Below are 25,844 nucleotides of genomic sequence, written 5' to 3'. Positions count from 1 at the left end.
TGCAGCTGCTGCCCATTTTTATTTTTTTGCCCGTGCGAGCGAGGGAGCGAACGAGGGACTCAAGGCAAAGGAAGAACGTCTACTTCGACGACGAAAAGTGTAGCACTACACAGCTATGAGCCAGTCCATCCCACTCTTCAACACAACGTTGAATCAGGGAGACCTGGATTCACTCCTCAGCAACATTCGCTCCACCGAGTTCATCGCTGAAGTGACCTCGGGGGAAATGCCGCCCGAAGAGTCAGGCCTGTGGGATACAGTCCTTCCCGTGCCACCATCTTCGGTGCCAGAGGGTGCCTCGACGGAGGCGCTCGTCGACTATGCAGTTGACGAACTGGACGGAAAGAAGTGGAACTCGAATGCCATCGTCGTTGCGGATGGAAAAACATCAAAGGATCATAGTCTCCTCGTCGTCGAGGTTCGTAAGAAGAAGGAAAAGGGCCAACGCATCGTTCACTCGCTCCGTGTGGCTCCCAACAGCCTCATCGAGGTATGCTCAAATCTTGCCGTATCCAATATGTCGCTGCAGGAGGTCAGTATATCTGGTCCCAGGTCCAAGCTTGAGCAATAGGAGGAGAGTAATTGACGCGATGTTGGCCCTTCAGTACCGAGACATGTGTCAGGGAGGTCCTGGTCCGGATGTCATCTTCGATGCGGGGCAGTGAAGGCGACCTCTCAGGCGCTCAGGCGCGAATGAATGGATGAACAACGAAAGAAAGAGAAAAGGGCTGATATTTTGGGCGAGAGCATTCCTAGATGAAATGTCCTCTATGAAGCAATAATACATCATTGGTCGTCGGCCCCAAGCTCGAGATCCGGTCCGTACAGCTTGGCTGTGAAGAACGACGGGTCGAACCAGTAGACACGCACGTAGCCGTCCTCACCACCGCTGGCGTAGCACTTGCCGTTCGGCGAAATCGCAATCGTGTTAAGAGGACCAAAGTGACTGTTGAGAATTGAGTCAATACAAAGCCGGTCGACCGAAAAGGTACACACGAGACTTACCCAGGCAGTGCCGCGATCTACGAACGTACGAAGAGGAGATGTGTGAAATGTAAGCAAAAAGACTCAGCACACGTTTGGAGCAGTACGCACCTCCTCTTCAAAGACCTTGTGCCAGAATCGAGCCTCGAACTTTCCTTGGCGCGCGCTCGTAGTAGTGACGTTCATAGCTTCCTGCCCACCTCCGAGGATGACGTAGGGTCTTGTTGGGTGGAGTGCAGCGCTGTTCAACGGTGTCTGCGTCTGATATGTCTTGATGATGGAGAGCGACTTGGTGTCGATGAGCTGGCAAGGACAGTCTGTAGTCAGCAGACGCATTCCTGAAGCGATTTCTCAGCAAAGCACAAAGTGCTCACCTTTGAAGACTTGTCCTTGGAGCTGGTGATGAAGTAGGTGCGATCTGCGCTCATCTGAAGATCGGTCACGACGTTTCCGGGATGCGCTTTTGTCTGCTTCTCCTCAAGCTCGGCGTCGATGCCGCTTTCTGGCTCTTCAGCATCGTGGTAGTACATAGCCACTTTTCCGTCGTCGTGTCCGGTGATGATGTACTGGTCGAACGGAGCCCATGCCGCAACCGTGGCACGCGGTCCGCTAAAGGTGATTGTTCGCGTTGGCGTCTTGGACTGCTGCGTCCAAGAAGCCAGGTCTCGGTTGATGCGAAACACCTGAAGAGATCCTCGATGTCCCATGCGCTCTTCGGTAATGCAAAGAATCTGAGTGCCATCCGAGTTGAATTGGACACGCTTGACAGCAGTGGGAAAGTCCCACTTGAAAAGTCGAGTGCCTGTCGAGACCTCGTAGAGCATCATCTCGTTGGCCGCAGATCCAGTAACGAGCAAAGTCGACGAGTCTGTCGTCAAACAGTGTGAGCTGGCTTCTTGATCGCGTTCAGAAGCAACCGATGACTCACAATCAGGGTCGAGACTCCAGACGGTGCCGTTGTTACCATCGTATGTGCCGAGTCTCTCGCCATTGTGGGCAAACCAGACGTTGACGACGTTGTCCTTCGAGCAGGAGAAGAGAAGGTCACCTTCGCGGTTGAACTTGATCTGGTTCAGAGACCGCTCGTGGCCTGAAAGGAGGATAGGTCTCTGCAAAAACGCTGTCAGTACTAGAATCCTGGATAGAGCCTCGCCGACTCCGCCTCGTCGTACCCACCATCTTGAGGAGCTTGAGATGATGGCGGAATTTTTTCTCGCGCTCGCGACTGAGAAGTGAAGGCTCCCAGCTTACGTAAGAAAACTTGTTTCGGCACCTGCCTCGCTCCGCGACACGCCAAAGACTTGACTCACCAGCAAGGAAGGGTCCTTGCGTCAACACGGCGGCTTATGCCATCGCGTTGCTCGTCGTGGTCTTCATCGTCACTGTCGATGCTCACTCATTCTGCCAGATAACATTGGCAGCTCATGTTGATGGGGTGCCGCCCCATCGGGGCAGCACGGCGGACAAAGGTATCAATATCAGATTGGGGTTTCGGAGTGTCGGCTCCCGCCTCGTGACTGGTGAAGACGGCAATTGAATACAAAAATTGAAAACAGAAAAAAAGTACAGAAAAGAAGGAACAGAGTGCCCATTTGTAGTCGCTTCGATTGAGACGGCCACAAGAGGCTGCATCTCAATGAGCACTACGCTTAGTACCTCCGACTCCAACTTCTGCAGTCCGTTTTCGTCGTCGGTTCATTCTCGCTCCTCGTTCCGTTCCTGGTGACCATCTTCTCACGATAGAGAAGCGGCATCGCTTCCATTCCTTGTGCCCAACGACCCCTATCCGGCGCATCTTTGAGCGGATTTCGCTTGTCCCTCTTTCTCCCTCTTCAAGATGGGTCAAACGCTCTCCGAGCCCGTGACGGAGAAGGTGTGTTCTCTTTCGCCCGCATGAACGCGGATCCTTATCAAGCTGACTGTTCGGATCTTGCAGAGTTCTTTGGTCGGCGAGGATGATACGCTGGTGTATGCTGTCTCAGAGATGCAAGGCTGGCGAATCTGTAAGTCGATTTTCCCATCCATACCCTCCTCGCATATTTACTCATGCATCCCTCTATCGTATTATCTTTGCGTCGATAACAGCGATGGAGGACGCCCATGCCACGATCTTGAACCTTGACGAGAAGACCGGCGACGAGAAGGCGAGCTTCTTCGCCGTTTACGATGGCCATGGAGGTGAGAATCGCAGATACCTCTCTTCCGCGAACCTCAGCTAAGGCCGTCACTCTTCACAGGATCTGCTGTTGCGACGTATGCTGGCGAGTCACTGCACCAATGTATTGCAGAGACGCGGGAATACAAGACGGGCGATTACGAAGGCGCGCTCAAAAGAGGCTTCCTTAAAATTGACGAAGATATGAGAAAGAGTGGGTGGTCATTTAATGAACGTTGGCTTTGAGAAAATTTCACTCATCCGCCTTGCTTTCAGATGAGGCGCTGCAAGAGGACACTTCGGGATGCACGGCCGTCGCGTGCCTTCTGGTCGCTTCCCCTGACGAACAGCGAGACCCCAAGAATCCGGGAAAGACACCGAGAAAGATCATCTGCGCAAATGCCGGCGACTCACGCTGCGTCCTCTCCGTGTCTGGTGAGGCCGAACCTCTGAGCGAGGACCACAAGCCCCAAAATCCAGGTGAGTTTTTGGCCTTCTGTCTCGATTCCTTGTGTATGCTAAGACACAAGAATCAAACCAGGCGAGGCGAAAAGAATCCGTAACGCTGGCGGATTCATCGAATTTAACCGTGTCAATGGCAACCTGGCCCTGTCCCGCGCACTGGGCGACTTTGAGTTCAAGCGTCAGTTCTCGATGCCGGCGACTGAACAGATCGTCACTGCCGACCCAGAAATCAAGACGCGCATCATCGATGGCGAGGAGGAGTTTCTCGTCATCGCTTGCGATGGCATTTGGGACTGCCTCAGCAGCCAACAGGTGATCGATTTCGTCAGGCGGCAAATCGCCAACGGAAAAGATCTCAAAGAGATTTGTGAAGAAGCCATGGACCGTTGTCTTGCTCCTGACACTGAGATTGGCGGTGTCGGATGTGACAATGTGAGTCAATACTCAATTTTCTCCTTATCTGGAGGGGTCTTGCTGACTTTCAAACCCATCCCAAAAGATGACAATCTGCGTCATTGCACTCCTTGGTGGCCGGACAAAGGAAGAGTGGTACGCTTGGATCAAGAAGCGAGTCGAGGAGAATGTTGGCTACGAGACACCCGAGGACATTGCGCCTGTGTTTACATCAAGCAATGCTTCGAGCTCTTCTGGCGGTGCGAGCGCGGCAAACAGTCGCTCTAGCGTCCTCTCCGCCCTTGCTGGCGGTCTTTCCGGAGCGGGAGGCGCTGGCGGCGACGAAGAGAAGCCCGGCATGGGTGGATCATTCACTTTGCCCGACCACATCGTCTCAGCGTGAGTACACGCGCGCCTACCCTTCATCTCGCATACCCTCTCTAATCTCTTCGGACCGATGACTTAGTCTCGGTGGCTCAGGAATTGTTTTCCGGCCAGGCAGCCAGACAGACGAGGAGGGACGCATGGTCTATGAGGTGGGTTCTGTCAGCGTCACTCTAATTTATTTGAAACCGCTAAACGCAGATTGCTTGTAGGCACACGTGGTCGACCAGGACGACGATGACGATGACGAGGATGATGATGACGACACGGAGATGGAGACGGCGCGTGTCCAGGAGCTCGACGAAGCCGGAGAGCGCGAAGCCGAGAAACGCAAGGGAGACGAAGGAAGTGATTCGGAGCAACGTCCCGAGCTGGCTCACCAGCCCGAAATTGTCGAGAGCCCGCAGAACGTGGCCGCGGGGTCGACCACTTCGGCCTCTCAGGTCGAGATTAGGCCAAGCACCGAGGGAAGAAGCCTGGGAGAGTTGACGGACAAGAGCGAAGACCCGACGAAGACGACTTGAAGAACTGGCTGATACCCATTTTTTTCCCTTCACTCTCCCCTTTCCTACACACCCTCACAACACCACAAGCTCTTTTGTTCTTTTCGGCTTTCGATTGTGTGTTTTTCTTTAATTCCTTGTCCTGTTCTTCCTTTCTCCAATCCTGTCTTCGTGTGTCTTTCCAGTCGCCAAGTCATCGTCGCCGCTGTCTCGTCTAGAAGGAGGATTCTCTCTCTCTCACTCTTGTCATTTCATACACAAGATGAAATGACCAAAACTTGTCAGGGACTGCCGTTTGCCTCTTATCTCTAGCCGGCAAAGAACCCGATCGAGATGGGGGTTCAAGTTTCGCCCTGCCTGCCTTATCTCCACTCCTCATTTCTAAATGCCTGGCGCGGCCTAAAAAACAACATTCAAGATACGATTCCGTCGTTTGACCAATGGGTTGGTCTAGACAAGCCGAGGTCTATCCTGTTGATAACCCTAATCTCCTGGTGGCACCAGTACCAGTAGAGTAGTGTAGTACAGCAGCAGTGGCTGGCAGTGGGTAGTCCAGTTGGGTTTCAGATTCTTCCTTTTATTCCGATGACACAGGAACAAAACCCAGTCCAGCAAACGTCGCGGTCTCATCAAGAAGACTCCCTTCCCTCCCTTGTCGGCAAGGTCAACGACGAGGGCAAGGACGGAACCTGCTCAACGGCGGCAATGGAGGGCCGCAGCATGAAGAGAGACGTCAGTCGACGATCGAGCCAGAGTCGATCGCGCAATGGTGGCCAGCAGCAACAGCAGCAGCAGCGACCGACTCAGCAGAAGCAGCCGCCAGTACCGTCTCCGGAGCATGAGAGGGCACGAGAAGCGGCGAAGCAAGCCGAAAGGGAGCACTGGGAGCGGACAAGAGGCGCCGGGTCGTCGGTTATGAAGCTTCTCGACGCAGGCGAGACGAGCAAGGACCCGTCCGACATTCTTCCCAAGCTCGAAGACATCCAGGGGAAGGTCTACGAGGTGCGTAATATCTGGTCGCCACTCAACAACCTGATTTTTGAGACTCTTTTGCTGACCAAGGTACCATCCTACAGCCGAGCGATGTGCCGAGTGCAGATGTTCTGCTCAGCAAAGGTATCTGCGACTATACTTTGCTGCCAAAGATCCTTGGCCGAGGCAAGTTCTCGACTGTCTTCATGGCCTCACGAGCAGGCGAGCTGTCGGCCATCAAGCATACAGCCCTCTTTCCCCATCACCACCTCATCGCTACCAGGCTTCTACGTGAGCCGACTTTGCTGGCCGAGCTTCCACCGCATCCGAACCTCGTCACCGTCAAGGAGACAATTCGCACACCGGGTCACTTTTACCTGGTCGAAGAGTATCTCGATGGCTACGTCACACTCGAGGCACTCCTGCCCATGCTCGACGATCATCAACCCCCCGTGTTGCCAATCTGGGCCGCCGAAAAGATTCTCAACCAGCTCTTGTCGGCCGTACATGCGATCCACGTCCCGCTCCAGATCTGCCATCGTGACATCAAGCCCGAGAACATTCTCGTCCACCCAACTACGATGCAGCTCAAGCTCCTTGACTTTGGTCTAGCCACCCACTTCAGCAAGAGTGAACCCAAGCTGACGACTTGCTGCGGCAGCCCGGCATTCCACTGTCCTGAGATCGTCAAGGCGTTGGCCAGTGCGCCTGGCCAGGTGACCTACATGGGCCCCGAAGTCGACGCCTGGACGTGTGGTGTCACTATGCTTCGCTGCCTGACTGGTGCTCGCTTTCCTCTGGGTGCCTCGCACTCAAGCCTGCGGGCCATGGCCATTCGCACCCAGCGTGCCGTTGCCGCCATCCAGGACGCGCCGATGCGGGAACGAGTAGCGGCGCTTCTCGACATGGATGGTCCAAAAAGGATGCGCAAGTTCAATGAGCTGGTCCAAGAGCAAGAGAGGGTGCTCGGCGAGCCAGAGCGAGGCACCAAGCACTTCAAGAGCACGACCTTCATCCCCGTCGAACCCACACATACGATGAAGCTGCCTCTGCTGGCTCCTCACTTGGCAGACCATGTCTTGGCCGCCCCTACCCCTGGTCCAGGTGCCTCTCGAAGGAGCACGCCAGCCAGCTCGAGGCCCCCCTCGCCCCTGACAAACTCTCCACCAATACTTTCTGGTGCAGATCTTCCCGCAGCACACACCATCATTGCTCTCAACCCGACGCTGCAGCCTCCCGAGAGAGTACTGTCGTTTGTCAAGTACTGCCTTCGATGCGCTGGCATCCTTTACCACTCTTGGCCTGACGTGCCTCAGCCCACTTCATCGCCTTCGACATCCTCGGGATCCTCCTCCTCGGCAGTCGCGCCACTGTCTGTCCAACACCATGCAGCCTTTGCCGAGGCTATTGTTCGAACAATGGGGGAAGGGCCTACACCACCAGTCACGCCTCTGTTTCCCTCCATGTCAGGAGGCACCGGTCCAGAGCGTCAAGACGGCTGGGCCCACGTTCAAGTCTTCCAGTGTGTCGTCGAGCTCGTCGAAGAGCCACCGAAGACCGAAGAGAAGCCCCTGTCACTTGTCCAGAGCATCATGGCGGCATTTGGGAGAAGAACCGAGAGTCCGCGACAGCAGCAGCATCAGCAACAGCAGCATCCCACCTACAAACGCAGCTCTTCTACGCCTGCCAAGCCACGTCCCGACGGGCCAGCTCAGGCTCCAGGTACGCCCGCCGGAAACGCGACGCCCACCTCGTCTTCGACTAGCAAGGATGGCGTGACACGATGCTTGACCTTCTATCTCATTGCACGCTTTCCCAAGGTCGCGGCCACTTCTACTCGACCGCCTCACTCGCGCACCTCGTCGTCGGTCGGGCGACGATCACGCGCCAGCTCGATGGCTAGCACGCCCCTGCTCAATGGCGGCGCTACCTTTGACGACGACAGGCTGTATGCGACAGACGACGAAAGCCGAAAGGGTGACAAGTCCAGACGAGTGACGGCAGATTCTGGCTCTGTCAAGGATGCGCCTCTTGCCCAGCTTTCGTCTGCCGCTGCCTCGGGGAAGACATCGAGATCCAGGCAGAACACCAACGAGGGCAAGCCTTTGGAGCTGTCAGCTCAGGGCGGCAACGGTTCAGGCTTGGCCATCGATACCTCGCCAGAACGCCTGCTTCGATCTTCCAGCCATCAGCAGCTAACCTCTTTCCCGGCCTTGTACCCTGCCACACCTGCAAGGTCACCATCGGCCTCAAGACCGGCCTCGAGGACACGCAAGAGGAGCCACCGAGGCAGCGGCAGCTCCCGCCGCGGTGCGCGTGTCGTCTTTGAGATCTCCGACGAGCGTGCAGTCGAAAAGGTACGCAGCGCCCTCGCCGTAGGAGGACAGGTCGACAGCACCGAGCACGAAGACTACTTCTCTCTTGGATACCATCATGCTGCTCGCCAATCACTCGGATTGACGAGCTTCGACCCAGAAGCGGGCGGGACAAGCCCGGTGGCCGAGGAGGTTGATACGCCCCGCCAGTCTCGCTCTACGTCGGTAACAACAGTCGAGTCGAACAATTCAACACCAAAGGTTGCCCATCACCTCTCTCTCCACCTTGATCACGGCAGCGAAGACGACACGCACAGGGGACGTCAAAGGCATATGGCCGCAGCGCGGTTGGCCAGGATGTCGCCGACGAGGCGACATGCGACCTTTAGCCCCAGCAACATGCGCCACCCGTCCCAGCTCTCGGTGGTGGCTGTCAAAGAGGAGGAGTCCCCGACCCCCAACGTCATTGATGCTGCTGTCGATTCGTTGAACGAAGCAATGGAGAAGCAGGAGGACGAGGGCAAAGAGGCTCGGATCGAGTCTCTGATGCGCGACATCGTGAAGCTCCTCGAGGAGCTTCGAGCCAAAGAAACCACCGCCCTCGAGGACTTTGTCTCGCCCCGCTCCTTTTCACTCTTCGGCGCCTTGAGCCCGGTGCTAGGAGTGCAGGGAAAGGAGACTGGCGGAGGATCACGCGCATTGGCCCTTCAAGCACTCGAACTTATTGCGCGATCTGCCAGTCCGCGAGAGCTTTTCCTGGCTTCTCAAGAGCGCCTTGAAGTTGTCGCAAGCGAGGAAGAGGAAGAGGAAGGGTCGACGCTCATGAGCCGGGCTTGTGAGGTGGCCGGTTTGATGCGCATTTTGAGCATCGGTAAGTCTTATTGTCAAGGCGCAGGCTCCCAAGTAGTGATGCTGATTTCTTGGCTTTGCGCAGTAATCCCTCGCATCAAGACCAACAAATTTGCCAACTTCACAGGACCTCTCGCCTTGACCGTTGCCAAGTCTGTTCGACGGTCACTCTCGATCCTGGACAAGGGAGGGGACGGCTCGAAGGATGTCGTCACCCAGTTGGCACGAATGCTCTGCGACCTCGTCGTGGCAGTCAGGGATTGGGAGTCACGAGGTGGATCAGGGGCAAAGGAAGCATCGTCTGACGTGGTCTACCTTTTCTTCTCTTCGCTCGTCCCTCTCATTTCTCATCTCTATACCCTGGAGGGATGCCCTTCCTTGGCTGAGCTCCACTTCCGCCATTCACAGCCCAGGTACGCCTTTGAGCGGCCTGGCGGAGGAGGCGAGAGTGCCTCTTCGCAAACGGCAAGAAATCCTGCTTGGCAGCTCGTCAGCGAAACGGTCGATACGCTCAAACTGGATCTCTACACGCTTGCTTTTGCGCGCAACGGCCCGCTAGGCACGGAGGAGACGGCTCGTACGGCCAACATCAACATTGGTGCCTTTGTGCTCCTCGTCAGCTTTGAAGCTCAGAAGCGGCGCGAAGGAGAGAAGACTTTTGACAAGGACGGTGAAGGGGCCGCAGTGGCGAAGCTGCGTCAATCGCTGGCCTTGATCATCGCCTGTCTCGGCGCGGGCCCCCCGGCAACGACCAGCTCGACGGGCATGGATGGCAACGCTCTCAAAGGCTCGGGTCAGCTCGCCGACGCGGCCTTGACCTGGGTCATGTGGTGCGTTGAAGGGCTCGCAGAAGGGACGAAGCTGGACGGGGAGTTGGCCATTGTTCTCGTCCAGACACTTTCATCGCATGCAGCCCTTTGCCCCTCGCCCGTTGCGCGTCTCGTCGCCATGAGGGTGCTCACCAGACTCCTCATTCAGCACACCGATGACGGTCTTGCCGTGGAGCTTCTCCGGGATCTCGTCGTCGAATCGCCGTTTCCCCAGCTCAGGACAGCGAGCCTCGGCCTGGCGCGGGAATTCATCGATGCCAAATTGAGTCAGGGGACCGTCGAACCCTGTCAAAGATTCTTGACCGATGTCGCGCCCACCATCTCGGCGCTTCCCGAATCGCTTCCCTTTCCGCTCGCTTCTGCCTCTGCTTCCGCAATGCAGCAGGGCGACAAGGGGAATTTGCAGGCTGCCAGATCGTTCTTGGACGATCATGGAGCTTGGCTTACCGAATGCTGTGGGCTCGTCTACTTTTGCGTCGTCAAGGACAGACACAGGAGCAAGGACAACGAGGGAGAGCGTCCGCTGCTTCTCGATGCAGATGAGAATTTGCTGCAGCTCGCTCGATCAGGACTAGTCGAGCCCATCCAGAGATGGCTCGATGCGTGGACAGTAGAGGGAACAGGCAAAAGACCAGACGAGGTAGAGCCGCAGATGTCTGTGTTACAAGTTACGCTCGAGAGGCTTGCATCGCTCTAGTAGTAGTAGAGTAGTATTTTCTTCTTCATTCTTTCTTTTCCGATTCATCACTTTTCATACCATAACACAAACAGGATCCGGACGCATTTAAGAGTAATCACATCATCATGTCTTTTCCATCTTTTGCAGATAATCTCATGTCATTGTTCCGTTTCTTTTCACAATTTGCTCTGGTAATGGATGGACTTGCTTCCTTCTCTGTCTTTGTGGTCGATTTGCTTTGCAAAGTACCCTCCATGCGCATGGCCGCGTCAGTAGACCTCGTTGCTACCGCTCGGCTCCTTGTTCTTTGTGGCGCCACCGGCACAAAAGGCTCGATGCACAAAACCAAATCCGCCTTCCAACTTGATCCCTTGATCATCCATTTTCGCCCGCTTCCTGCTTTTCGTCCTTGCTCTCTTCTGACCTTTGACATTCCTCTTCGCTACTGCGGCTTCCCTCGTCAGTGTCAATGTCGATGTCGATTCCGGTCGGATCTTCTATGAGATCGACTGGTTCGCTCAAGACGGCCTCTCTCAGCGCAGCCGAGCACACTCGCAATGTTGGGTTCGGCACAGCGTGTGGTATGATGAGTTTCTTCTGTTCTTGGAGCAGTAATTGATCAGCGTCACCCCTCTCCTACAGAAAATTGAAGCAGAGACTGACCCTACGGTACGTGTACCGGTCTCGGAGCCTCGACGTCATACAGAGTGCCTCTCTCATGACGGTGACATCCGTGCTTTGCATTTGGTCTTGCTTCCTCCGCATTCGTCTCTTCAGCACCTTAAAAAAGCGAGTCGACAGAGAAAATGGCTTTTTCAGATGCTTCGTATCTAAGTAAAAAAGGTCATCACACACTCACCTTGACTTGCGTTTCGAAAACATTGTTCATCCTTTTCTCCGAGCATTGCATCATGGCATTCATCGAGCCTGCGAGACTATCAATGAGTCTGTTGGACTGCCTAAGGTGGGAAAGTCTGCCCCGGTCAAAGAGATCGCCATAACGTCTGACCATGTATGTCTCTACGGCGCGCGAAAGTACTTTGAGCAAACGGAGTCGGAGCCCGACACCCAGACGACGTGTGCTCAGAAAAAACTTGCTCGATGCTGCTCAAAACAAGGTCCTGGTCAGAGAAAGAGGGAAAACGCTACGGAAGTGCAGAACATGGAGATGGTCGATGAGTTGTAAGAAGTGAGAGGTGGGAGATGACAAGAAGAAACAGTAACTAGATGGCGAGCGTATGGGATGAGTACAAATCTGTGAGGGAAACTTGTGCGCACCTTCAACGCCATCCTCGTCGGTGACATCAGCGCTCCGAAAGTGGATCGTGATGTGATCGAGCCATGCGAGCGCATGTGAAGTGTCCTCAAGGTCGTGATTGTCGGAAATGACCCTAACTACGGTCGGAAGGTGAGTCGTTTAGTATTATCAGACAATAGAGGCGAAATCTCACAGCTTAGGTAGCCGCCGTCTCGATGCGCACTGTTTGTAACTGCACGCATCTTAAAGGAGCGCATACAGAGAGCATCTTTGTTCTGTAGAAGGTGCAGAAAGCCGTCAGAGATCGTAGACCATTCGGCAACTCGCTGAGATGAGCCCATGCACCGTCATCAGGAATTCCTCAATGAGCGAGCTGAAGTCGCTTGTCAGCAGCAAATGAGGTGGGATGAAGCGACCACTTCTCGCGATCTCGCTCTCGTCTGCTTGGTTGCCCGGTTCTGAGTGGGAGGCAAGGCCTAGATTGGCCAGCTGTCTCGTTGAGTGGCAGCTCATTTGAAACCGCAGCTCGAAAGCTACTCGTTTAAGGAGCACAGGAAGACGATCGAGGTCCGTGGGCTCCGTGTGTTCTAAGACCTCGTCGTCGTTGACCATGACGGACGCTGAGTGAGGAATCGAGAGCTGGCTCTGGACACTTGCGCAAGCATATGGACTCGACTGCTGAAAGAACTCATCTGCCCTGACGTGACAAGCTGAGATCGAGAGATGTCTCCAGGTACCTGACATTCTTCGCGTCTATACATATGTGAATGAAGGGGGGGAACAAGACGACAATGACGACGGTGAAGAGAAGAATCGAACAGCCTCGAGTCGATCGGAGATGGGCGTCCTGAATTGAATAAAGCTATTTTGGAGAGATTTAAAAAAGATTAGAAGAAACACTTCAAACGTCTCTCCGCCGAAGAAGGGGAACGGACGGAGAGAGCACGCGCGAGCGCGTCGCCCCCAAAACCTTGCCGACACCGCCCTTTTTCATCTAGCCTCCGCCATCACACGACGAAGACGAACACCCGTGCACACAAACGGGACGACTGACGACACGAACACGACGCCAAAAGGGAGCGGCTGACTCGCAGCAAGATAACGCTTGCATCCAGGCAGAAGCCAGCCATTAGTGAAATAGCGGCCATCGTTTCCCGTTGTCCGTCTCAGGGTTTTTCTCCACTGGCAACGGCACCATCCTGGAGCGTCACCTGCGCGGGCTTTTCGTCTTTCACATACTCGGAGACGAGGGCACCGCGGTTGTGAACCAACTCTCTATCCGGCTGCGACTCCTGCTTTCATCTTGCAGTCCAGCAAGCCAGCTAGTGTCGTCGCTTTCATTTAGATCTTGAAAACCGGACCCGCACGACATCTCGACGAGCATTTCATCTTCTCCCATCATGGCGGTGAGTCATGACACCAAAATGATTCTGCTGAGGGATTTCAAGCTGACAGTCATTGCAGGATTCTACTGAGTCGAGAATAGCAGAAATCCATGCGCGGATTCAGACGCAGCGCAAGATGATGGAGGGCTACCAGTCGTTGAGGGGAGCGACGCCCAACCCGGACGTGATTCGGCAGGCCGAGGCGCAGATTCGTGATGCGCAGCGCAACATCTCCTATCTAGAGGAGACGCTTGTCACGCTACAGCATGGCCGCCGTGGCGGTGGTGGGACCCCTGGCTCTCGCAGCTTCGACAGTGCGGCGGGCCCTAGGACGCCGGGTAGCGGCGTGGCACCTGGTGGCATGGGACCTGGCAGCTTCGGCTCGAGCAACGCCAGCAACTCTTCCCTCTCGAGCTCGGGCAGGCCTTACCCCGGCGATAGCAGCTCCTCCTACCTCAGCTCTCAGACTTCGAGCAATGTGCACCACGGCAATCTGGGCGGTGCAGCGAGGAGATTCGATGACCGACCCCTGCCATCGGCTCCCAGCTCAGATGGTGCTGGCTTTGGAGGATCGTACGACTACCGAGGCCAACCGCGCCCCGATGTTACGGGCTTTCAATCGAGACCGCCTCAGCCAGCTGGACCTGGCTCAATGGCCCACGTCAATCGAGCCGGCACCAGCGCGCGGAAGAACTTTACCAATCTTGGTGAGAGAGGCCCTGATAAAGGATGAGGCTCAACCCGCATTGGCTGACAGGCTTGCTCTCTCTTACAGATCTGATCAAGTATGATACACCGCATACGACGGCCAAAATCTCGCGCATGTTGCATCAGCTCGAATTCAAGCTGCAGATCGAGCAGCAGTACAAGATGGGCATCGACAAGATGGCCAAGCTGTACCAAGCCGAAGGCGACCGCAAGTCTAAGAATGATGCCGAATCAAAGAGGGTCGAAAGTGCGAGCAAGATCAGACTGCTGCAGCAGAGCTTGAAGCGGTACAAGCAGCTCCACGTCATGGACGAGAGCGCGGCTGAGGAGGAGATGCGTGAGTAGAACCACGCTAGCATCAGAGACGGATTACTGACATGGATTCCGTCGTCATAGCCGAATCGCTCGAGGACCAGCGGAGGAATGCCCGTAAGCCACTGTCAGGCACGCTTCAGATCTCAGTCAGGAGCGCCAAGGATATCGACCACGCACCGGCCAGGAGCACCCGAAATGTGCGAGAATCGACGGTCGTCATCAAGGTGGAAGACACGCCCCGAGCGCGCACGCACCCTAGCAGAAACGATCGGTGGCAGGAGGACTTCGAGGTGGCTGTAGACAACGCCAACGAAATCGAGGTGACTGTCTACGATCGAGTGGGAACGGCTCATCCAGAGCCCGTGGGAATGCTCTGGATTCGCATCAGCGACATTGTCGAGGAATTGCGAAAAAAGAAGTTTGGTCAAGTCAGTGGCCCCGACGGCAGCCCAGCCGCACCTGGTGGGTGGGTGACTGCCGAGGACGTCCAGCAGCATGGTGGGCCGCCTGGCACCATGACGCCAGGCGGAGGGCCCATGATGGATGCCACCTTCAACACGACACCTGCTGGCCAGCCTGTCCCCCTCGGTCCGACATCGGACGGCGTGGAGTCGTGGTTCGCCGTTGAGCCCGCTGGCGCTATCTTCTTGCGTGTCAATTTCGTCAAGCAAAACGTCCGCAAGAGGCCCTACGATGCACGATTGGGCCGACAGGGCGCTTTCCGAAAGAAGAAGGAAGACGTTGCCGAAATCAACGGCCACAAATTCATTTCGAGACAATTTTACCAGATCATCCGCTGCGCCCTGTGCGGCGAACTGCTCCTGAACGCGGCTGGAAGCCAGTGCGAGGACTGTCGCTACACCTGTCACAAAAAGTGCGCGCAAAAGGTCGTGACAAAGTGTATCAGCAAGAGCAACGCAGAGGCGGTAAGTGGTGGTCCTCGGGCCTCATCTCAGCAGAAGGGCCGTGCTGATTTATTTGAACTTTTGTAGGATCGCGATGAAGTCAAGATCAACCACCGGATCCCTCATCGCTTCGTTCCGATCACCAACATTGGACCGAATTGGTGCTGCCACTGCGGCTATATCCTGCCATTCGGTCGTAAGAATGCGCGCAAATGCTCTGGTGAGTCGTTTTCCTTGACTAGACTCCCAAGAGACGGCAAGGCTCATGACAATATCTAAAACAGAGTGCGATCTAACGTGCCATGCCGACTGCGCTCATTTGGTTCCCGACCTCTGTGGTATGTCGATGGAAATGGCGAATCAGCTTTTGAGCGACATGGAAGCAATCAACCGCGTCAGAACCTCGGCTCGTACACAAGCAGGAGCCGGTGCGCTGCCCGCAAATGGCTTCCCTCCCGCTGGCCGGCCAAGTGGGGGCTTGAGCGGGATCGAGCAGCAGACATCTCAACTTTCGCTTCGACCTCAAGAGCAGCTTGGTGGACCGGCTTCTGCCTATGGTCAACCTGCGCCCGGCCGCATGTCACCTTCGCCGTACGGTAGAGTGCCGCCGCCAAAGGTGCCAGAGCAGCAACAGCAACAGCAGCAGCAACAACAACAAAGGCCGTACGAGTACAATGATCCAAATATGGCCTCGAAACCACCTCGACCGCTCCCGCAGCAGCCGCCGTCAATGTCCCAAAGTCGGCCCCAGATGACGTCAAGCCCGTCATCGCAAAGCATCGGTGGAACACCTCTTCCCGGCTCTTCGTGGCGGCAGCAGGCAGTTCCGCCATCGGGATCGCAGCAGTCGTTGCCCGTTCAGCAGGTCGTTCCCGCTGCTGTGGCTCCCCCACAGACGCAGCAGCCCATCCAAGCGCCCATCCCTCAGCAGGCAATCCAGCAACAGCCGCCAGCGTCACAGCAACAGCAACAGGTGGTTCCGCGCAACCCACCCTCGTCGAAGCGAAAGATTGGTCTTAACGACTTCAACTTCTTGGCTGTGCTCGGAAAGGGAAATTTCGGAAAGGTCATGCTTGCCGAGGAAAAGAAGTCGGGCTACCTCTATGCGATCAAGGTGCTCAAGAAAGAATTCATCATCGAGAACGATGAGGTGGAAAGCACCAAGTCGGAGAAGAGGGTCTTCTTGGCCGCAGCGCGAGAGAGGCATCCCTTCCTCCTAGGCCTTCACTCGTGCTTCCAGACAGAGACGAGAGTCTACTTTGTCATGGAATACGTCAGCGGAGGCGATCTCATGCTGCACATCCAACGAGAGCAGTTCACGCCAAGAAGGGCAAAGTTCTACGCAGCGGAGGTTCTACTGGCGCTCGAGTACTTCCATAAGCAGGGCATCATCTACCGAGACTTGAAGCTCGACAACATCCTTCTCACTCTCGATGGACACGTCAAAGTAGCCGATTACGGTCTATGCAAGGAGGACATGTGGTTCGGTAACACGACGAGCACCTTCTGCGGTACGCCCGAGTTCATGGCCCCGGAAATTCTCCTCGAGCAGCGCTACGGTCGAGCCGTTGACTGGTGGGCGTTTGGCATTCTCATCTACGAAATGCTCCTTGGCCAGGCTCCTTTTCGTGGCGACGACGAAGACGAGATCTTTGACGCTATTCTCGAGGACGAGCCTCTGTATCCAATTCACATGCCGCCCGACTCGGTCTCGATCCTGCACAAGCTCCTCACGAGGGACCCTGCAAGGCGGTTGGGCTCCGGCCAGACGGACGCCGAAGAGATCAAGGCGCATCCCTTCTTCCGAGATGTCAACTGGGACGACATGTTCCACAAGCGTGTCCCGCCGCCCTTCCTTCCCACGCTCAAGAACCCAAGCGACACGAGCTGGTTCGACACCGAGTTCACTAGTGAAAAGCCAACTCTGACGCCTGTCCACAGTGTCCTGTCAGCACAGGACCAGGCCGAATTCAAGAGCTTCTCTTGGACGGCACCTCACGTCATTTAAAAAGGAGGAGGATGCTTGATGGCATCCTGCTTCCTCTCCCAACAAGCCACTGTCTGACGTAGTCGGCCACAGTCGATTGGACCTTTCTCTTGTCTACCTAAGTGTTTCTCTTCTCACCTAGCTGCTTCTTCTCTTCTCTCTTCTCTCCCCTCCGTTTCACCTGTGATGTCGATCTCCTTTCTCCTATTGCAATTACACCTCAAAGTTGAGGCTGCTGAACATCAGAATGATGACTTCGGACCGGCCCGCAGCCGTTTGGCTTGACATGATGTGATTGAGAAGTAAGCTATGAAAGCAAGGAAGCGGTGAGGATGAGTGAATAGTGGGAAGGAGAGTCAGCAACTATAACATGGCAAATGCTATCTATAGGATCCGATGGGGTCAGAGTCTACGCCTCGATGGTGCGCTGAAAAAACTCGAGGGCCTGCTGCATGCCGTGCTGGTACTCCCAGGCATGGCTGCCCCCTTTCTCAGAAGCATGCGCTGCGGTGCGCATCGCGGCCCACGGTCCGCGAAAGCCGATGGGAGCGCCCGCGCGCGAGTAGAAGAAGGTGGCATCGGACCAGCCCTGCTGGAAGCCCTTTTCGTAGCGCCAGTGCTCATCGGCCTTGCCGCCATGCGAGTCCCAGTAAGTGCGGTGGCTTTGGTATTTTTCCTTGCACAGCTGAGTGCCCTTTTCGGCGAGAGAGGCATCCGCACCGCCCGGCCGACTTAGTTGAAGTCCGCCCTTTGGAAGCACAGTGGCTTCGACGGCCGAGTAGAGGGACCAGCCGCGATCGGGGCCACCCTCCTTCTTGAGCGTCCAAAAGAAGTGGCCGGAGCATTTGCGCTGGAAGGCACGAAGCTGCGCCGTGGCAAAGCGGCTCTGGCCCTCTTCCTTGTTCTGGCCCTTGAAGGACGTGTGGTGCAGTGCAGCGCTCCACTCGCCAATGATGATGGAGATGTTGCTCTGGGCGGACATCCTCTGAAGCCACGTCGATGTTGGGTTGGTCCCCTCGAGCGATTCGGCGTGCTGCGAAGCTGTCAGGTCGTGATGTTCCTTTGTGAAGCAGCGGTAGAGATGGTGGTCGACCACGACAAAGCCGTCACCTTCGCTGCTCGAGTCGTTGTGCCGCTTGGTGAAGCCAGTGTAGTGGTTTGTGTCCCAGCCATCGCCGACGTAAATTGGAAGCGACGCATCACTCTCCTTGCGAATAGCGCCGAGAGCCTCGTCGTACCAGCCTTGCAATCGGTTCGAATTCTGAGGCTCATTCAGCAGCTCGAGTCCAACGACGTTTTCGGACCGCCCAAAGTCTCTTGCCATGGCGACGAGGATCTCGACGGTACGTTGCTGGTTCCACTTTGCCTTGCTTCCGGTCCAGAACTGGGGACCACCTTGGGAGAGGCCAGAGTGCCCGTCAGCATTCTGTGCACCGGGAGCTGCGTGAAGATCGATGAGGACGCCCATGTCGAAGCGGTTGGCCGTCTTAACGATGTCCTGAATGGCACCGTAGGCAGCCGCGTAGATTGGTGCGTAGGCTTCATACTCTGTGCCTTTCAGTAGGCCTCGAACAGCCTCATCCGGATGGCCGGCGAGGTAGTGAAAGTACGAAATGGGAAGCCGGACGGTGTTGATCCCTTGGCCCTTCATCCAATTCCAGTCACCCTCGTCGACGAAGGTCTTCCAGTGGCGTTCGAGACGCTGTTTGGCTTGGTCTGCGGGCAGCGAGCGCACAAGGTCGTGCTCGCTCTTGGCATCCTTGACACCCTCGAATAGGCTTGGTGTAAGCCATACCTCGAGCGAAAAGAGACTGCCGAGGTTGACACCGCTCTGAGCACGGTAGAGGAAGAGCTGACGGCGAGACGGCTCGCTCGTCGAGGGCGGACGGGGTGTTATGGGGTTGCGTGCGGCCGAAGAGGCGGAGGTTCCGCCTCCGCTTCCGTCGAGCTTGACTTGGACTTTGTCGATGAACTAGAAGAGGTAGAGCGGCCACGGGGGAGTGAGACCGCTGTACTGCGACAAACCTCGTGAACTTACCTACCTTTTTCATTCTGGAGTAGCACTTCCCTCACAGTCAGTGAAGGGGACGATGGAGTGCTTGCTCGCAGCTCTTTATGTACTCTTAATGTACAGGACGTGCTCTCTTCTCTTTAGCTGGAAATCCGTGTGTGGAGGAATAGATCCGGAAAAATAAAACGAGGAGAGGCATGACCCCGTCATTTCCTATCAGGAAGGGACCTGCAAGCCAGCGGCCCGGCCAATTCGCACTGTCGCTGGAACAGCTTCAACGTGGACGCATCACCGTCGTAGATGCTGTGCCAGCCAGGCGCTGAGTTGGTGAGAGGGAGGTCACAGTCAGCATGTAACGTCACGGTGCAGCGGCTATGGGCTCCAGCACGTACGCTCTTGAGGAGGATCTCCAGACCAGACAATGCCTTGCTTTGTCAAGATCTGCGTCTCTGGCCGGGATATGCCACCGTAGGACCAAGGTGCTGCTCCTACGAGCCCCCTTTTCTCGCTGTAGCTCTCCCATACCTGACTCAGGACCTGCTGGAAGAGGGCATCCCGGTGGGTCGTCGTCGCCCGGCTTCCGTACTGGTCCAAAGAGAAGAGTGAGACTAGTTCAATGCAGATGGCCACAAGAGGAGCAAGGAAGCGTACCTGGTAGTCGCCCTTGGTCACATCGAGCAGCCAGTTGTCTCTAGGAAAGCCGAACTCTTCGACGAAGAGCGGCTTGCCCAACTCTGATGCCCACTTCTCGGCGTCTGTCGAAGTAGTCAAGCACACAGAGCTCAGCGCGAAGTGCTGTATGAAAGGCAAGCGTTGGAAGCTGCTCACTGGCAATGTAGTCTTTGACAAAGTCTAGCGCTCGGTTCAAATTCTCTTTGGATGCATCGAGCATGTCATAATAGCCCTGTATGCTATTCTGTCAGCTTGTCACGGTGAAAAATTCCCGTATTTGACCTCACCCAGATATGCGGCCAAATATGAACTGAAGGAGACGCTGTATGAGCCAAAGGTCTGAGAGGACTCCAAAGGGACAATGACTGACTGCATGCATAGTCGATGTCACGGCTCTGGGCGATCGCTCTGAAATAGTCGCGTCCTTGCTTGCCCTCGAAGCCTGTCGTGACGAGCTGATGAGGCGTGTTGGCTTTGATGAGCGCGGCGACGCTGTTATGCCATCTGATCATGGCATCTTCTGGATGTGGCCTGGAGTAGTCGCCCTGGACCTGTGGCTCGTTGATGGGCTCCCAGGCTAGTGGAAATGGGAGGGTCAGCAAAGCGAGGATCTTCTCTCTCCATTCTGCAACCTCACCCATGATGGCAGGGTCTTGCGAGTAGACAAGTCCGTTGACAGTGTTCTTTCTATGCAACACCTTGAGGACGTGTCCGTTGTAGATCTTCTGTGCAGCTTCGTCGGTGTAGAACTTGTTGGTCATCTCGTTGAAGGGACCGTCAGAGGCGCGTGTCCAGTTGCCCCAGCCAGCGTGGACCCCGTCGTGCCTCTGGGGCGCTGCGCTGATGTTCCAGGAGCGCGGGTAGGGGATTTCTTGATCTTTGTGGGCCCACGAGTACAGCTGTGCAAGGCCGCCAGTCCATTGCCAAGTGCTTTGGCGCGCAAGGAAGATTTACAGAATAAGTAAGCAAGAGGGGAGAAAGAGAAAGGAAGAGTGAGAAAGTGAGGGATCCTTGCGCCGAACTCACTTTCCCAACACCATCGTCAGACGGAAACCGCGCTTAGCAGCTTCGGCCACACAGCGATCGAGGCCGACAAAGACGTCCTCGTCGTACCGACCGGGCGACGTCTGGAGCGCCGGCAGGATCCTGAATGGCTGCCGCGTTGGTGAGCCCTCTGAGGCAGCCATGACGCGCAAGTGGTTGATGCCGGCCTCTGCCATCTGGTCAAGTTCCTCGAGGAGCCTCTGATAATCCCCATCAGCCTCCTTGCCTGCAGCCAGATTCATGCAGGACCAGTAGTTCAGGGCTGAGAGGTAGTGTTGCTGCTGGTCAGAACCCTGACGCAGTGTGAGGCCATCGACGCGGACGAAGTTGTCCTTGCTCTTGACTTGCGCTATGTCAGAGCCGGAGCTGAGCGGTTTCTGTGCCTGGGCCGCTCTCTCTTCGACGATGTTGGCTCCCTGGCATCCCAACACCAAGAACAGTGGCAGAATTAGCCGCGAAAGGTTCACCATGGTGAATGAGCCAAGAGTGGGCGCTTATGGTGTCGGCAGCTTCGAGTTTGTCGGCCTTGCCTCAGGAGGGGACCCGTCCGCTCCGCGCCCTATCAGCGGACTCAATCGCGGGCGTGAACTGTCACTGCAGCCAAGCCGGGGCCGTCACCAGCGGCCCATGCGCATGTCGCGTCCGAAAGAGAAATAGGCTGTTTGGTAGTCGACCTCCGCACCTCCCTCCACCTCTGCCTACTTAGTCCAAGAAGCTTTTATTGCCCGAGCGCCCATGGTCAGGCTCCAGCTGCTCATTGATCTCTCCGGAACGCTGCACATTGGCGATCATGAGGTTGCGGGTGCGGCAAAGGCGCTAAAGAGGCTGCAGCAGGCTGCCGCTGCGCTTTCGTCATCAACATCAGCAGCATCGTCGCCGACGACGCTGGCTGCGGAGAAGGGCGGCTTCAGTTCAATCAAGCTTCGATTCTGCAGTGAGTGTCGCAAACACAATGGAATAAGGGCTGAGAGCCCTGCTGACGCAAATGTGACAGGCAACACAACAAAGGAAAGCACGCAGGATCTCCAAGCTCGGCTTGTCCGCGCAGGCTTCGATCCCAAAGATGTCCCTGCCTCGTCGATCCTGACGAGCCTCGAGGCGTGTCGACGCATGTGCGTCGCCCAGCGATGGCGTCCGCTCCTGCTCCTCACGCCGTCTGCCCAAGCAGCCTTTTCCTCGCCTTCCGCAACAGCAAGCTCATCAGAATCCATTGCGGGCGACTGCTTTCTTCCTGCTAAAGAGCGGCCGCCAAGCTCGCTCTCCGACGAGGAGCGCGCCAAGCTCAGGTCGTGCGATACCGTCGTCGTTGGGCTGGCACCGGATCTGTTTGGGGCCGCATGGATGGACGAGGCCTTTCGCATCCTCGCGGGCGAGTATGCTAGTGACTCATCAGGGACAAGTAAGACGAGGCTCGTTGCGACCCATCGAGGTGAGCCTCACTGTTCCAAGTCGTAGGAAGAAGTGCATGCTTAGTCCTGCTCTGCACGAAGCCCTCTACTACCGGCCAGGTCCTTCCGAACCGCTCTCTCTGGGGCCCGGGGCCTACATCGCAGCCCTCGAGGCCGCCAGTCGGAGAGAGGCGAAGGACACAGTCGTCTGTGGAAAGCCCAGTGCCGCTTTTTTTCAGACCTGCCTCGACGAAATGGCTGCGTCTCCACCGGAAAATGGACAGAGCGCGAATACAATAGACAAAGACGAGGAGGAGCGCAACATTGTCATTGGAGACGATGTCGAAGCTGACTTGGGCGGAGGCGCAATCGAGATGGGCCTCGAGAGAGTCTTGGGTGAGATGCTGGCCTCCTCGTCCTCTATTTTTGCAAGTAGAAAGCTCATGTCTGCCTCCTTCTCCACCACCCATCCGGCTCATCCCTTTGCAGTCAGGACAGGCAAGTACAGGAAAGGAGACGAAGACCGGGCAGCCGTTCCCGTCACCACGTTTGATTCATTTGCACACTTTGTAGACGATCTTTTGCCATAGAGAGGAGCATCACCACCACCCATCTAGATGTAAGAAACGGAAGAGTCCATTATACATGCGCGCTGCTGCATCCTCGCTCGCACCCCTCCCAGATCTAAGACCCGGTTTTGGTAGGCCGATTCTCCGCTTTCACCGGGGTTTCACTATTTTTCAAAAGTTCAATAAATTTTTTCCTGGGAGAACAAACACGCTTAGATAGCCTGACGCGACCCGGCACTTCCCCGGAAGGGGTTCTTGATAAAGACGGTGTCAATCAAGGGGCTTACCGTCTGCTCCCCCCTCACGACGACGAGTTGACTGACGGTACGATATGGACACTCGAAGCACGACGAAAATCAATGGTGAGATTGCAAGAAGGGAGCGGCTTATAGCGAGAAAGCCAGGATCCGCAAAGCTGACTGTGACACAGGCCTAGCACCACTCCCAAGGCCGGCTTACGCTCAAGCAGGAGATGGCGAGGATCTGTACGTCTTTGGAGGGGCCGCAGCTGCAGGACCAGCGAGCCATACTCCCCAGGCAGGTGGCGATGCGGTATTGAGAAAGCTACACGTGGATGAGGCGGGCGAGCTCGATTGGCAAGTGGTCGAGGTGAGTAGAGGCAATCTACAATGTACATCGGTTGATGCATGCCGGCTAACATGTGATACCAGAGCACGCTCGAGCACAGTCCAGGCCCACGCTTTGGCCATTCCTTGTCTGCGTTCTGCTTGGAAGGGACGCTGGGCAAGCGGCACTTTCTTTGCTGTCTCGGTGGCACAGACGAGTCCGGACGCTACCGCGGCGAGGTTGACATTTTCGACGTCGATGCGCAGACCTGGCTCCCTTTACGAGCTGGGTTCCGTGCGACAGACGCAGGAGAAGACTTTGCCAGCCTGAATGAGGGCATCATCGATGTCAAAGACATCGCACCAAGGATCCATCATACGGCTACAGTCGTCGAAACGGATCAGGGCCCGATGCTCTTTGTTGTCGGGGGCTATTCGCACGCCAATGGCATCACCAGGGTCATGGGAACGCTGCAGATCCTTGATCTTCGCTTGCTGCGCTGGTCACCTCGCTTCGAACTGCCACAGCGGTACGGTCACGCTGCTGTGCTGGTTAAAAGGCAGCTTCTCATTGTTGGAGGCCGAGATGAGCTGGGAGCAGACGTGACGCCAAGCGAGTCGCTAAGCATCGCTGTGGACAAAGTCATGCTCCAGTGGCGCCGCCACGACGCCAGCGGCGGACTCGACACGGCCTCGATCGAGGACGAGACCTATTGCGAGTCCCTCGGCCAGCATGGACAACCACCCGAGGATGCCTACCACGGTCAGCTTTTCGCTGTCAAAGCTCGAGAGGAAGCCGCATTGATCGTTGGACGATCTGCCTCAGGTTCCGATCTGGCTCATCTCTATAGCCCACAGGCGGGTGCTTGGATCCAGCTCGACGACGACCAGCCGGGCACCGTTGGTGCTTGCGAGTTCCTCGTCTCCACAACAAGTCTCGTCGTTGCTATTTGCCGTCTTGACGATGGCGACCTGGGCGCTGTTGACCGTGCTGCTGTACGATCTCCCATCCAGGCGGATCTCTCCGTCGCTTTCGATGGCGCCGTCTCATCGACGGTGGCACGGGATTATGAAGCCCTGCTGGGTTCGCCCGCCTTTTGCAAAGATGGTCGATCCCCGTACACCATCCTGCCTTCCGACTTTGTCCTCCAGTCGACATGGCCTCAGGCCGCTCCGGTACACGTCCACAAGCTCATCCTGCTCTCAAGGTTGCCCCACTTCTCCTCGCTCCTCAACAGCGCCATGGAAGAGGCGCTTCTCGGTATTGCGAAAGTTGACGAGCCCTACGAAGTTGTCTATGCCCTCGCAGCGTATCTTTACACGGACCGGCTACCATCGTACCTCACTCGGCAACCTCTATCAACGCTGTCGAGCCTATACTCGCTTGCAGAGGAAAGCGGCTCTGGACCGCACCTACCGAGCTGGCACACGGCATTGAGGCTACTCCATCTCAGCAACCTGTACACGCTACCCCATCTGTTCCAGCTCACCGCAGACGTTCTCCTCGACAACCTCACCACGCACACGGCTCCGTACCTCTTTAGCGCCGCTGCTCTCCTCTCGTCTGTCGGACCCGATGGCGAAGGGCTAGCAAGGTTTTCACCGTCATCATCATCATCAAGATGTTCGCCAAAGGGAAAGGGTGTAGCCCAACGCTTCTTGAACGACATTGTCGAGTGGTGTGCCAAGCGCGCCATCCTCGTCCTCGGCCGATTTGAGGAAATTGAGTCACAGCAGCATCGCTCCGAACACGCAGAGGATGATGAGCAAAGGGACGAAGAAGACGACGCCGAGTACTTGGAGCCTTGGGCGAGACGCGCGTTCATCGAAGACCCGCGCATCGCTGCTTCTCTGCCTTCTGCCTCAAAGCTGCAGCAAGGCCTGCCCTCGATCGTCGTCTCGCCCGATCAGACGTCTTCGGCTCCGTCCACACCGCGATCAGGCGACGGCTCCTTCTCGCCTTTCCTGGCGCACGTCTCTGCCAAACTTCAGCTTCAAGCCGACTCGTCGCGCAGAGCTTCCGTCTGCCTCACGCCCACAAAGAAGAAGGCCTTTGCTTCTGCCGCCCACCTGCCCCTCGGGGCGAGGTCAGGTCGCGTGACGCCCAGCCTCGGCGATCTCGTCGGAGGCCGCCTTTCCCCGAGCAACGCCAGCGGCCGATTTGTAGTCAAGGATCTCGCGCTGGATCACTTGCCTCTTGCCTTTTGATAGTGTTTCTTTTCCCCTTTCGTTACTTTTCTTACCGTTTCGGCCTTTGTGTTGTTTTCCAGCTTTGTTTTCCATAGAGACTTGTAGCCATAGACAATGTAGAGTAGAGTGTGCGAATCAGACTGCAGCAAGTTGGACAAGAATTGCATGAGCAGAGAAGAAGAGATCAAGTTGAAAAGACGAAAAGTGACAGGAAAAATGACCAGAGGGGCTAGAGTAAAGACAGGGCAATGTGAGAGAGAGTGAAGACAAAAGAAGAGGGGAGGGGGAGATTGTGACGAGGCAGTGTGCTGATGGTC

The 25,844-nt window shown here is 56.2% G+C and overlaps 9 protein-coding genes across 9 annotated transcripts; 6 read left to right on the top strand and 3 right to left on the bottom strand.

Moving 5' to 3' along the window:
* The first annotated feature begins 94 nt into the window (after positions 1 to 94).
* On the top strand, positions 95 to 947 carry FA10DRAFT_267979 (hypothetical protein). Its single transcript, XM_025522123.1, has 2 exons — positions 95 to 532; positions 606 to 947. The coding sequence occupies exons 1-2, from the start codon at positions 116 to 118 to the stop codon at positions 663 to 665; spliced, it is 477 nt and encodes a 158-aa protein (XP_025376608.1). The 5' UTR covers positions 95 to 115; the 3' UTR covers positions 666 to 947.
* On the bottom strand, positions 720 to 2,442 carry FA10DRAFT_253573 (putative TIF34-translation initiation factor eIF3, p39 subunit). The gene is made up of 7 exons (XM_025519697.1): positions 2,295 to 2,442; positions 2,161 to 2,209; positions 1,913 to 2,093; positions 1,359 to 1,852; positions 1,096 to 1,287; positions 1,006 to 1,022; positions 720 to 946 (listed from the first exon to the last, which is right to left on the bottom strand). Exons 2-7 carry the CDS (start codon positions 2,161 to 2,163, stop codon positions 787 to 789), a joined length of 1,047 nt encoding a protein of 348 aa, XP_025376607.1. The 5' UTR covers positions 2,164 to 2,209; positions 2,295 to 2,442; the 3' UTR covers positions 720 to 786.
* A 207-nt stretch (positions 2,443 to 2,649) lies between these two features.
* On the top strand, positions 2,650 to 5,040 carry FA10DRAFT_253570 (PP2C-domain-containing protein). Its single transcript, XM_025519696.1, has 9 exons — positions 2,650 to 2,857; positions 2,921 to 2,987; positions 3,070 to 3,162; positions 3,222 to 3,353; positions 3,416 to 3,619; positions 3,681 to 4,036; positions 4,104 to 4,396; positions 4,464 to 4,533; positions 4,594 to 5,040. The coding sequence occupies exons 1-9, from the start codon at positions 2,822 to 2,824 to the stop codon at positions 4,903 to 4,905; spliced, it is 1,563 nt and encodes a 520-aa protein (XP_025376606.1). The 5' UTR covers positions 2,650 to 2,821; the 3' UTR covers positions 4,906 to 5,040.
* Positions 5,041 to 5,404: 364 nt separating this feature from the next.
* On the top strand, positions 5,405 to 10,678 carry FA10DRAFT_267975 (hypothetical protein). Its single transcript, XM_025522122.1, has 3 exons — positions 5,405 to 5,886; positions 5,961 to 9,042; positions 9,106 to 10,678. Exons 1-3 carry the CDS (start codon positions 5,590 to 5,592, stop codon positions 10,545 to 10,547), a joined length of 4,821 nt encoding a protein of 1,606 aa, XP_025376605.1. The 5' UTR covers positions 5,405 to 5,589; the 3' UTR covers positions 10,548 to 10,678.
* A 2,094-nt stretch (positions 10,679 to 12,772) lies between these two features.
* Positions 12,773 to 17,330, top strand: FA10DRAFT_302748 (hypothetical protein). The gene is made up of 6 exons (XM_025525164.1): positions 12,773 to 13,193; positions 13,252 to 13,879; positions 13,948 to 14,217; positions 14,277 to 15,121; positions 15,188 to 15,320; positions 15,385 to 17,330. Exons 1-6 carry the CDS (start codon positions 13,188 to 13,190, stop codon positions 17,106 to 17,108), a joined length of 3,606 nt encoding a protein of 1,201 aa, XP_025376604.1. The 5' UTR covers positions 12,773 to 13,187; the 3' UTR covers positions 17,109 to 17,330.
* Positions 17,331 to 17,339: 9 nt separating this feature from the next.
* FA10DRAFT_144330 (glycoside hydrolase) lies at positions 17,340 to 19,325 on the bottom strand. Its single transcript, XM_025518057.1, has 2 exons — positions 19,130 to 19,325; positions 17,340 to 19,059 (listed from the first exon to the last, which is right to left on the bottom strand). The coding sequence occupies exons 1-2, from the start codon at positions 19,136 to 19,138 to the stop codon at positions 17,497 to 17,499; spliced, it is 1,572 nt and encodes a 523-aa protein (XP_025376603.1). The 5' UTR covers positions 19,139 to 19,325; the 3' UTR covers positions 17,340 to 17,496.
* Positions 19,324 to 21,453, bottom strand: FA10DRAFT_253566 (glycoside hydrolase). Its single transcript, XM_025519695.1, has 7 exons — positions 20,797 to 21,453; positions 20,408 to 20,700; positions 20,137 to 20,347; positions 20,058 to 20,076; positions 19,927 to 20,002; positions 19,750 to 19,853; positions 19,324 to 19,683 (listed from the first exon to the last, which is right to left on the bottom strand). Exons 1-7 carry the CDS (start codon positions 21,282 to 21,284, stop codon positions 19,471 to 19,473), a joined length of 1,404 nt encoding a protein of 467 aa, XP_025376602.1. The 5' UTR covers positions 21,285 to 21,453; the 3' UTR covers positions 19,324 to 19,470.
* A 52-nt stretch (positions 21,454 to 21,505) lies between these two features.
* On the top strand, positions 21,506 to 22,955 carry FA10DRAFT_280431 (hypothetical protein). The gene is made up of 4 exons (XM_025523614.1): positions 21,506 to 21,748; positions 21,809 to 22,243; positions 22,305 to 22,598; positions 22,692 to 22,955. Exons 1-4 carry the CDS (start codon positions 21,550 to 21,552, stop codon positions 22,790 to 22,792), a joined length of 1,029 nt encoding a protein of 342 aa, XP_025376601.1. The 5' UTR covers positions 21,506 to 21,549; the 3' UTR covers positions 22,793 to 22,955.
* Positions 22,956 to 23,042: 87 nt separating this feature from the next.
* FA10DRAFT_267972 (hypothetical protein) lies at positions 23,043 to 25,656 on the top strand. Its single transcript, XM_025522121.1, has 3 exons — positions 23,043 to 23,133; positions 23,202 to 23,380; positions 23,443 to 25,656. Exons 1-3 carry the CDS (start codon positions 23,103 to 23,105, stop codon positions 25,543 to 25,545), a joined length of 2,313 nt encoding a protein of 770 aa, XP_025376600.1. The 5' UTR covers positions 23,043 to 23,102; the 3' UTR covers positions 25,546 to 25,656.
* The last annotated feature ends 188 nt before the right edge of the window (positions 25,657 to 25,844 follow it).

This window comes from Acaromyces ingoldii (genome assembly GCF_003144295.1).
Source record: "Acaromyces ingoldii strain MCA 4198 unplaced genomic scaffold FA10scaffold_4, whole genome shotgun sequence".
Classification (NCBI taxonomy): Eukaryota; Fungi; Basidiomycota; class Exobasidiomycetes; order Exobasidiales; family Cryptobasidiaceae; genus Acaromyces; species Acaromyces ingoldii.
The sequence above is the reverse complement of the archived record's forward strand: the minus strand, read 5'-3'. Positions and strand labels throughout refer to the sequence as shown.